The sequence below is a fragment of the Schistocerca serialis genome, chromosome 2, assembly GCF_023864345.2.
Source record: "Schistocerca serialis cubense isolate TAMUIC-IGC-003099 chromosome 2, iqSchSeri2.2, whole genome shotgun sequence".
Classification (NCBI taxonomy): Eukaryota; Metazoa; Arthropoda; class Insecta; order Orthoptera; family Acrididae; genus Schistocerca; species Schistocerca serialis.
The window spans coordinates 297,655,954-297,668,477 of record NC_064639.1 but is presented as its reverse complement, the minus strand read 5'-3'; the positions used below and the strand labels follow the sequence as shown (position 1 = coordinate 297,668,477).

Genomic DNA, 12,524 nt, shown 5'->3' with positions numbered 1-12,524 from the left:
GACATATTCTGTCAAATGTGTACACACACACACACACACACACACACACACACACACACCATTGTCTACATCTGAATATTTCTGGTAAGAGATTAGTTGTACAACTAGCTTTCAGAAACATTCAGTGTAATCAGAGCACTGTCTGTCCAATCTCTGATTTCCAATGTTTTTACTTAGTCTTTTTAGAGTAAATTTTTCCAAGTGATGGAGCTACCAGATAAGCATAGGCACAGTTGCAACAATCAGTAGAGAAAAGAAAAGTGGGAGCGTGAGCAGCACATTTGGACTTTTCCATCATAGCACATGACACTTATTAAATCATTAAAATGAGCTCACACATTACTGTACAAAACTGACAACTCTAATGGTATTCTAACAGATGTGTCCCACAGCAGAACACAATATGGAAGATAAAGGTATTGTGGAGGTGCACCTACATGAATGCAAGTTAGTATCACATTACTGTAGGCATAATACGAGCAAAGGGGGTGTGGCTCTACACACAGGAAGTGGCACTTCATTCCATGAAATACCAGGCCATAGATGTACATGGCTACTACACTGAACAGCACTTTGACGGTTGTACTTCAGTAATGGACTTCTATTAAGTGAATCTGCAATGAAGACATTATCGATATTATAACCGTTTTCTGGGGATGAGTGTCCCTCAAAATCACAACTTTTGAGATGGCAAAAGATGTTAGGGCACACTCAGAAGAAGGCAGAAGGTTAATTCCTCTCTGTTAATTCCATCAACAACTAAAACTGAAGATACTGCGAATAGTGTAAATGTACTTTTCAATGCCAACTATCAATTAATTGTTCAGTTTATAGTAGAGAGTGTAGGTATGGTGTACAAACTCATTACCAAGGATTTTTGGATGAGGAAAGCATGACTGCCATACTGGTCCCCAAACTGTTAACAAACGCTATGAAAGAGAATCACGTGCTCATTCCTCAATAACTTTTGTGAATATTTGTGACTACCAGTGATGAGAACTATTTTTTTAAGAACGATCTGGAGATAAAATAGCAACATTCAGAGTGGTACCTGTCAGTCTCCTATTTCACCAAAAATGAATGCTTGAATGAGTACAAAGCAAAAAGCATACTTACCACGTTCTTTGATAGAAAGGTAGTGCGGTCTCTTGTGAACTTGTATCTGGGGGACAAGACGTCACTGGTGCTTTTAACATGCAAGAGCTTAAGAGACAAACAGGGTGTCAATTTCTTCATCAAAGACACTGAATGCTTGTTGCACTACAACACACCCAGCCACAAGTGACTCACCAATATGGCAAGACTGTCTGAAATAATGGGAAGTCATGACTGACCTAAAGATTCCTTTCAGTTTTCCTTAATAAAATGAGCACTGAAATAATGCCTCTTTCAGAACTGTATACAATATGAAAGAAATGTTGGTGAGAACTCTACATGCCATTTCAAAAAAGGTCTTCCAGGATACCATTCAAGCTATGTAACTGCAGAGGCTAAGGTGTGTCAGCACTTAAGGATCCTACTTTGAAGAATTTTAATCACTTGCACTGATTAATTGAATCCCCCCCCCTCCATTTTTTCCAAATTTGGTCACATTTCTTTCTGAGCAGACCTCGCTCTGTAAGACAGTTTCTCATAGAGCTATATGCCACACAGGAATGGAATGACAGCAACACTACAGTGCACTCTTTATTAATTAATCATCCTAAACTGTGGAAGTTCTCTCCTTTAAAACTAGGAAGCAATCTATCAGATATATTTTACCAAAATGTACAATTCCTTTGATCATTTGAGGTACTCCAGCAGAATGCAGTGGATCCTACTGCTACAAGCTATTGCATTCCACTCTGAGCACAGTATGAAACTAGTACCCATCTACAAAAAAAAGCACTTACATCATATAAATGTCATTAGTGATGGAACAATTATTGAGAATTCCATGGTCTCTTCAAATTTACCATAATAATACAATAACTTTTACCCTGACACCCAAAGAAAGACTTTCGTAGCAGTTTCTCCAGTCTGAGTTCCAGAAAGATGAATGTGCGTTTTAAATGTGATGCAACAAGCATTATTCCATTAAATTTCAAGCTACGTCTTACGCTAACCCAAGATGTTAGGAGTTAATGCACATTAGGAAACCCATAAATTAAAACCAGATGGATGGAAAGAAGCATGAATATGTTTGAGATTCTACATATATGTTGTTTTTTAGACCACAGGTAATGAGGGAAGAGGAAAGAAAAATGATCTAGGTCATTAAACATACACCAAATTCCTTGCTGTTACACGTCATGGCACATTCAGAACAGGATAATCAATTTGCCTTTGGCCATTCATAATGGCTGATAACTCATCAGTAAATATACAATGTAACATTTAAAACTTGATAGTTTGCAAATTACCCCTTATAGTTTCTCTCTTCCTTCATTATCAATGTTTCATTATCACACAAAAGAATATAACAGTGTAAAACAAAGTTGAGGTCAGTAGACGGTCATTCACTGTATACAAGTCAAAAGCACTCACCATTTGCGACTGATTAAAACATACTTTATAACAGTTTCATGAGCATCTGTAGCACCTTCTGTTCGTTCTACCAGGCACTGAGTAAACTATCAGTAGGTTCCCAGTTATACAACGGTTACATCTAATCAGCATTCACTAACAGTCGGTGAAGAGATTCATGCATTATTTCACTCCTGCAAACTTCAGTGTGAGAACGTTAGTGTACCTAATACACATTATCCTTGTCAGTAGATGGTAGCAGTTGATTAATTCATTGACATCCACACTAAAATGATTTGAAATACAGGGAACTTTCTTCCTTGAATTATACCAATCCCATTGGTTCAAAATCACCTGTCAATGATGAAGCATCTCTTTTTGTGGAAGTGTGTGAGGCAGTACATTTTACATTAAGTCTATTCAAGTGTACTCGGTACTCACTGAGATGATGTCATGCAGCCTATATTAAGGCAATATGGGCAACCTCTGTTGCATCAACAATGAAACACATGCTACATCTGTTGTAGACTTCCAGTTGCAACAACATGCAACGAATGGTGTGCTACAAAGCAGCTCTTTCTTCCCAGTATTGCACTCTGCTATCAACTTCCAATTGAATGGTTTATTCTGCTTTGAAGGGTAGACGAGTCAATGATTTCTACATACATCTGATACATACTAATTACAGCATCATGTATAAATTCGATGAACAACACGATGCTTGTGAAACTCATTCTCAGCTGTCACACTCACAGCCCATTCTTGCTCATAACTGCTTAAAACATGTTGTTTTCACTATCTGGACACTGAGTTAATCCAATGATATCTCTGTATCCCCCACACAGATTTATACCCCTTTCTGAGTAATAACTCAAATGACATATCTTGTTATTCCTTCTTACTTTGAGAATTATTGTTATTGTGCTCTTCGGTCCAAAGACTTGTCTGATACAGCTCTCCATGCTAATTAATCATTTAATCTCCCTCTACAATTTTGATCCCTCATATTTTGCTCCGTCACCAAATCACTATTCCTCGATTGTTTAGAATGTGACCTGTGAACCTAACTTTTCTTTTAGTCAAGTTATGCAATTAAGATCTTTCTTGTCTGATTCCATAATACATATCCTCATTGTTATCCTCTCCACTAATCTGATCTACAGAATTCATCTGTGCTACCAAACTGCCCACATTTCACTTCCATATAAAGCAACATTCCTGACAAATACTTTTATAAGACACATCCTAACATAATAAATTTCAATTGAATGTTGATATCTCTTTTTCAGTAAAGTTTGCTTGTTATTGCCAGTCTGTATTTCACATCCTCTTTATTTGTACTGTCACCTGTGACTTTGCAAAATAGCAATAATGTCTTGCTTCTTTATTACCTGAAATACTGATGCTCCAGGAAAGCTACTATTTTAACTCCATGCACAGTAAACTTTAGATCTGGAGGTTCTAATGGAGAATGCACATGGATACACCAATGTTTTTATCAACACATATAGTGAGCTGTCTTCAAGCAGCACTTTTTGATACAAGTAATGTCACTACATACAGCATCTTCTATGACTGCAAACACCATAAGCAATGTACTGTAACAGTCTGTGCTCGTTGCCTATTTAATAGTACTACACTTAATCACATAATCACATTTATAACACAGCTTTGGAAATGACACCATCCTAGGCCATCAGCACCATCACTGGCCCTTGTTAACAACTGTGCCTCAGAGTAAGTTGCGTGAGATGGTACTATCATTTCAATTTGTCTGTCATTGCACTACTTAACCCTAAATTATTATTTTCTGTGGAGTACATTTCTAGTGCCTTTCATGCTTATGAACAGCCACATATTTCTCCTTTACGGTATCTATACCGGTTAACTTTATTCAGTATATGGCCTGTATCTAAATGATCTCTCCTGTTATTGCAAGAACCAGATTCCTATTCATCCTGAGACCATATAAGTGACTGAACCTGAACTAAGAGATTTATGGTTTGTTTAAGAATTTATAACTGAGGTGGTAATTCTGTTTTGCATGTAATATTATGATGATACATTTAATACCCTTCTTCTGTTCATCTACCCTGGGCTTCAAACCACAAGTAAGGGATTATTGTTATTGCAGCCATATCTACTGCTATAATACTCCCAGCACTTGTCACCCCTTTAATGCATACTTGTTTTCCAGTACCAGAGATGTTATTTCATGAAATGTGCACACAAGTAGTGTTTTCTGGCTCAAACAGTTGACTGCCTGGCACAGTCTTCAAGAACTGTATGCTGAATCACAAGTCTTGTTTGAAATGAAATGTGAGTCTCTATGTATGAGGTGTCCTGACATCTTTAATACTCCTTAATTACACTGTCTGAGACTTCTGTGTCAACAACACAACACTAGTCTTATTTCACTTTGTGATTATATTCCAGGCATTGCTTCATGACATCCAATATCCCCAGCTGGTTTAGACAGGTGTGTCACTAATGTTTCTTGCTACTCTCCTCTGCTGATATTATGGCCTCTCTCACGTAAAACGTGCCACAATCACATCAAATTTGGTCTGGTTTATATCTCGTTTTTGGAAGCCAAAATCACTGTTAACATTACAAAACAATGAACTCGTCTATCAATTGTGCAACCACAGATATTCACATAGTCCAAGTAACTTAAATCAGTATAATCCAATTGAGCACTAGCATCTAAAAGCCCCTTAGACATTAACCATCAGCTTCCGCTTTGTCAGAGATGTTGCATGCCAATAGCTTTGCATGAAAAAAGGAGCTGCTAGACAAATCCTAAACTGTACAATAAACATTATCAACCTGGGGCCTAGACAAGACCACAGATCATTTATAATATATCCCCAACTGCACTTTTTCCACTGTGTCACATGCTGTCAACGTAACATGTTTTTGCTCACTCCATGGTAGAAGTGTGGTGCCTTAATGTTCAAACTGATCTGTACAGCCATACCAAGTGAAAACAGTGACATATAAGCTGTCAGTAAGTTGTTAGTGACAAACTAGTGACATTTCAAGTTATTATAGTATAAAAGAATACGAACGTAGCATGTGTCTAATGCGACCACTACTCACAACTGTAATGCCAAGCAAAACAAATTGTTCCTGTTGGCAGGAGAGTACCAGAAACTAAATATGCAATTTAGATGAATTTTATTGCTGACAATGATTGGTGCATAAAATCTAAAGAGATGAGCAGTTTGTTATTCAAATGTAGAAAATTGGAAGAATGAATATAAGCATACAAAGGATGATAAATCACACACACATTACCAGTAGAAACAAATGTTGTTAAAATACAGAGATAAGAATGAATACCAACTGCTGTGTCCTAAATCAATAATCTGAATCCCATATTCGTAACTAGATTTGCATCACAATTCATTCCTTCCACCACTCCTTTCTGTTATAGTTTTCAGCAATGCAGTTCTGTTGACATATAATTGTTTTTACTTCCTACTTTCAACAAAAAAGTGTTAACATGAACAGGGAAATAACTGTTTACAGCAAGATAGCTGTTCAACAATGATTTGGAGTGAGAGCTGTTTTAAAAAAAACTGTACATTCAAAACTTACCCCATTTGGCCTGTACTTTTTCATTTCAGTTAGGAAAGATATTTTCTCAGCCTCTGTTTTGTCTCCAAATGAAAATGAAGGATGATAATGAAATGTGTCCCAATTAATTTCTTTTATTCTCTTCATACTCTCTGTTGATGCGCCAGGACGTGAACGAAGATACTGCTTGTACGCGTTACTGCACACCCGCTTCATGTTAGACTGAGAGAAGAAAAGTAGTATCAAACCAAGTACCTCGAATATATATGTATATTATAGAGGGAAACATTTCACATGGGAAAAATACATCTAAAAACAAAGATGATGTGGCTTACCAAACGAAAGCGCTGGCACGTCGATAGACACACAAACAAACACAAACATACACACAAAATTCTAGCTTTCGCAACCAACGGTTGCTTCGTCAGGAAAGAGGGAAGGAGAGGGAAAGACGAAAGGATGATATGTCTGCTTGTGTCTGTATATGTGTGGATGGATATGTGTGTGTGTGTGTGTGTGTGTGTGTGTGTGTGTGTGTGTGTGAGTGTATACCCGTCCTTTTTCCCCCTAAGGTAAGTCTTTCCGCTCCCGGGATTGGAATGACTCCTTACCCTCTCCCTTAAAACCCACTTCCTTTCGTCTTTCCCTCTCCTTCCCTCTTTCCTGATGAGGCAACAGTTTGTTGCGAAAGCTTGAATTTTGTGTGTATGTTTGTGTGTCTGTCAACCTGCCAGCACTTTCATTTGGTAAGTCACATCATCTTTGTTTTTTTATATATATATATATATATATATATATATATATATATATATATATATATATATATATATATATACTTAAAATGAGCAAACAGCAGTCTCATTACATCTATTTATTAAAAGAAATATTCACTTGAGTAGCCAATAAAATTACAGACAGAATATCCACTCAGTACTTACCCCAGGTGGTGAAATTCCAATACTGCCCATAGACACACATAAAAGTACAAGACACTGCGCTACCTTTGGGAACTAGTAGTTCTTTCCTCAGGAAATAAACAGGGGTAGGTAGAGACCCACATATGAGAGGAAACAAAGACTGAAGAGGAGGTGTCTGAGAGAATTAAATCGAGGTATCATCTTACCCCATTACAGAACTTTGCTATGTACAATACCGCAAAATGCTGACGATACAAACAGATACATTAAAATCAATCTATGTGGCTAGAGGGTAAGTGCTGTAACCCTATACAGTTAGCACACGTAATTAAATAGCATGCTCCTCCATGGCCAGCCTAAAGAGGCCACCTCACTCAACACAGACTGCGCAGCAAGTGCTGTACCGTGTGCAAACAGCTGTATACAAGCCAGCATGCCAGGCCCTCAGCCACTCTAATGTTTTCATGTGTAAGAGACACTTCACTGTTAGACCGTGCATTAATGCAACCAATGATTTTGTGTGTTTCTTATTGTTACAATGTCCTACAGTGTGTCAGTATTTTTCTTTATATGGAAGCAAATTAAAAATTAATTGGTGCGAATTCTAATATTGTGTTTGCAACATTAAAATTTTTAGTGACGAGTATGGGATTCTATTCTACGTGTTTCGTTTCGCGGTTCAATATGGCCAACAAGTCAGAGGAAAACATTTTTCAATATGTTGAACAGCAGCAAGCTCTCACCAGAGAGCAGCAGGCTCCATCCATGGCTTCATTGACATGCCATGGTTCACAGGTGTTGATGTGTCCCCACCATTTCCTCCACATGATGATAATATGGAGGATTGGGATGCATATGAAAAATGCCTTCAGCAACATTTCCAAGCTTTTGGTGTCATGTACCTCAACGTGTGTAAGGCTTTCTTTCTGTCATGGATTTTTCCTCTTGTTTATCATCTTTTGTGTCAGCTATCTTTTCAGCAGGAACCTGTTAGTCTCTCTTTTGATGAAATGTGACAGTACAGGTACTCCATAATTATCATCGCAAACACACTAATGTTATTGCAGCTCCTATTGAGTTCTACCATTGTTTACAGTCGTACAGAGCTTGGGCAGTGGAACTTCATGTGTTCAGCTGTCATTGGCAGTTTGTTACTGAGGCTCACAAGGACTCACAAGCTTATTCAATGGTTTGTGATGCTATAATACACTCAGTCCCCGATACGTTAAGTCCATAGATGCACTTTACAATGCGAAAATCCCTCTCTCACAGACATTCTGGACACTGCTCATTCTCATAAAGTAACTAGGGAAGCAGGAATCAGATAGAAGCTTGGTGTGAAGTAGCTGCTGTACCATGTTCTCCTCAGCTGCTGTCTTTTAGCTTATGGAAGGAATATGGTGTCACGGCTGTGCAATCACAGTCTCCACATTGCATGAGGCAGTGCCGTGCTAAGCAGCAGCAGCAGCCAGCTTCACAACAGCAGTCATGTGCTCCTCTCCCATTGTGCCTGTATTGTTTTGTTCAACATGAGCGGGCCATGTGCCCACAGCGACAGGTGTTGTGCAATCATTGTAAAAAAATAAATGACATATTGTGTCAGTGTGCAATTCTATATCTTATTCATCACACATTAACCTGGATGTGAACAGCATTTCTCAAGTCACAGTAGCCCTAAACAAATACATGTTATGGGCAAGATGTTAAACATGTAAGTAGACACAGGTGCAGCAGTGACTTTGTTAAATTCTCAAACCCATGTGGATCTCAGGACACCGGCGTTGTCTCATGTCTCTCATTGGTGGCCGAGTTACAACAGATACACATACTGACAGTTTTCTACTCCCCTAGTGTATAAAGCAGTTGTTCGGCCTTTGACCTTGCTCATGAAAGGTGATGCCAACACTGGAAACTTATTTGGGTTACACATCTTCAAGATTTTTATATTATTTCTGATTAAGTGCATCTGGTATCGGATCAAGTTCCATATCAACAACTGGACATACTACACAAGAAATTTTCCCTACCGTTTTCGGACAGATTAGTGTGCTTCTAATTTCAATGCTCACATCACAATAAATCCAATGGTGCAGGAGCAAGTCAAAGCAGAACTCTATCAACGTATGTCCTTGGGTGTTGTCACATCTGTCTCCTCTAGCAAATGGTCTACTCTGCTGGTAATTGTTACAAAAATCAAACGACTACCTTAGGCTCTGTGGTGGTTTTAAAAAGTCTGTCAATTTACAATATATTATTGACATCTATCCCATACCTTATCAAGATGAACTCTTAGCTCTGCTTTCTGGAAGCCAATATTTTTTCCCAAAACAGACTTGTCTGAAGCCTACCTGCAACTGCCTCTGGATGGTGGTTCCAAACATAATTAATCCCCCCTTTGGGTTATACCAGTACCAGTGCCTGCCATTCAACACAGCTAGCATCCCTGCTATTTTCCAAAGATTTTTGGAGCAACTCATGGCCTCTGCGCTGGCGTCCATTAACTACTTGGATGATACTGTGGTCTCCAGTTCCTATATAGGTGAACACTTGCAGAATCGTCTTGCCTTCTTCACGGTGCTGCAGGCCCCCAGTTTGAAATATAACTTGGACAAATTGCGATTTTTTCAAGTATCAACTATCTTGGTTTCAAAGTCTTGCATGCTGGGTTCAAGCCTTTATGCCAACACGTCAATGCCACTGCAGCTTTTCCGTGTCCTACTGATGTCAAAGAATTGCAGCCTACTGGGAAAGATTGCATATTACCATAAATTTCTTCCTAACTACAATGGCTCACCCCCTTCCTTCTCTCTTACATAAATGTGTTACTTTTCACTGCTTGCCCACCTGCAAGCATGCTTTTACCCTGATGAAGTCAAAATTCACTCAATACCTTGCTTAGCTATCATCCAAACAGGCCAACATTTTGTTTTGGTCACGGACGCCTTGTAGTACGGTCTTGGGGATGTTCTCGCACACAAATACATGGACAGTTCTGAACGTCCTATTACGTACGCTTCCAAAATCCTGAATCAGACGTAACAGCACACTCAAAAATTATTATGTTTTCTTCTACAGTTCTAAATGTCATAAGATTACTAATAATAAACCTCTGGTTGCTCTTTTCCATCCCCCGGCATCTCTTCCGGACAAAGTGACCCTCTGCCTGCAATGCATGGCTCTGTTTTTGTCGTGCTACAACTATGAGAGTCACTTCTGCCCCACAGCACGACACATTAATGCAGATGCTCTTTCTCGGTTGCCGACTGGCCCCAATCCTGCATTTGATTAAGATGAACTGTTGTGTTTCCATTTAGCCATCTAAGCCCAAAACACTGTGGATGGTTTTCACATTAGCCATCATAGCCAATCCTGTCTTGTATCGGGTTGTTCAATTTGTCTACCACCTGGCTATCAAACCACCAGCCGAGCATCGGATTCTCTGTGTAATTATTATGCTCTCCACCAATGCTTCTCAGTTCTTGATGGCGTGTTATTGTTGGCTACTGAAGAGTCGACACCCAGGATAGTGAACTAGTCTGCGTTGTGATGCACTGTCATGCGCTTTCTCTATCTGGACCATTGGGGTATTTCTAGTATAAATCTGCCAGCACACCAACACTTGTTTTGACCAGGTACTGAAAATGGAATCAAATGACTACCTTAGGCTCTGTGGTAGTTTTAAAAAGTCTGTCAATTTACAATATATTATTGACATCTATCCCATACCTTATCAAGATGAACTCTTAGCACTGCTTTCCGGAAGCCAATATTTTTTTCCCAAAACAGCCACTTCCACCTCGCAGCCTCTTTTGCAGCTGCTGCCTCCGTTGGTGAGTGCCTGCCCGTTTGTGGACATGGATATGGCATCTCCATCACAAATGCTTCCTTATGGTTTCTCATGGGGAGTGGGTGCTGTGCATGTTCATGTACACGTGTCAGTTGATTTGGTCTCCCTGCAGTGTACCATCCATCAGGCGCCACTATGGGCCCCTCTTTCCCTGTAGCCTGCCCCCAGCACCCCTGGGAGCAAATTCATGCTGTTTTTGTAAGCCCCCCACCTTAACTCCTTTTGAATTCTTGTAGGTGAGCTTTTTCAAAATTTCCTTATGTGGTTTGTTGCCTGTCCACTTCCACGGTGGCCACGGTCACAGACCTCGCAAAGATTTGTGACAGACAATAGCCCGCAATTTGTGTCTCAGGATTCTGAAGATTTCTGTAGAAAGGGTGGCATTTCACCCTCAGTCAAATGGTGAGGTGGAGCGGCTGGTCCGTACTTTCAAAATTCAGATGAAAACATATGTCATGCACTCTTCTCCTGAGGAAACCCCCAAAAGGTTCTCGAGTTCCTACAGGGTCACTCCAGTTGGCAACTGTAGCCCAACAGCACTGCTTCACGGCTGCCAGCCCCGTACATTGGTTCATCTACTCCACGCGATTCCTGGCCACTCACCGGAGCCACACTAGCAATGTTTCCATCCAGGCTCTGCCGTCTGGGCACTAGGGTTTAGCTAGTGCTCTAAGTGTATACCAGCAGTCGTTCAACACTACAGAGGCCAGCCTCTGTGTCATGATCATCTCTAGTGTCTTGATGTCCTGAAAATATGACCAGCTCCTCCTACGCGTGACCAAGCGCACACAGGAGATCCCATGCCTCCGCAGCGAACTCTGCCTTTCGTGCCCCTGCAGCACGGTCCACACCCCCTTCGGCCCCTCTGCCATCTTTCTGAGTGTCACCACCACCGGGCAGAGTCATTGGCAATGGGCCACTTCCACCTCGCAGCCTCTTTCGCAGCTGCTGCCTCCGTTGCTGAGTGCCTGCCCGTTTGTGGACATGGATATGGCATCTCCATCACAAATGCTTCCTTACGGTGGCTCATGGGGAGTGGGTGCTGTGCATGTTCATTTACAAGCCATTTCAAACCGTATTCTCCTGTGACGACACGACAACTGCTCCATCAGTCATCCCCTTTTGATGAAGACATGGACATTTCCACAGTGAACAGTTTCCCCCTCCCCGGGGGAAGGAGTGTAATACCCCTACAAAGTGAGCGCACATATTTAAAGAGCGTGTGCCTCCACGGCCAACCTTTTAGAGGCTGTCTCACTCAGCGCAGACACCACAGCAAGCATTTTTCCAGGTGCAAAGAGTGGTATATAAGCTGGTGCAGTGAACCCCAGCTGCTCTAACGTTTTCATCACTAAGGAACACTTGACTGTGCATTAATGTAAACCACGATTCACGTGCTTGTTCATATCACAACATGCTTCAGGTTTTCTGTATTCTCCTTTGTATGGAAGCGAATTTAAAGTTGGTCGGTGGGAACTCTGACATTGTGTTGAGCAATGTTACAATAATAAGAAGCTTTCTGCAGTTACGCAGTATATTGTGAAAGTTACAATAATAAGAAGCTTTCTACAGTTACGCAGTATATTGTGAAGGTATCATCAGTGCAGATATTATATCTCTGCAATGAGAAAATAAAAATATTAGCGAATTACCACATATGTGCACAATATCTG

At 40.3% G+C, this 12,524-nt stretch overlaps 1 protein-coding gene across 1 annotated transcript in view; it reads right to left on the bottom strand.

The window, feature by feature from the left end:
• LOC126457065 (ATP-dependent RNA helicase DDX54) overlaps window positions 1-12,524 on the bottom strand; it is a 129,242-nt gene that overhangs the window by 37,865 nt on the left and 78,853 nt on the right. Inside the window, exon 9 of the mRNA XM_050093064.1 lies at window positions 6,109-6,309. Within this exon, the coding sequence (XP_049949021.1) occupies window positions 6,109-6,309 (201 nt within the window). The remainder of the gene's footprint in view (window positions 1-6,108; window positions 6,310-12,524) is intronic.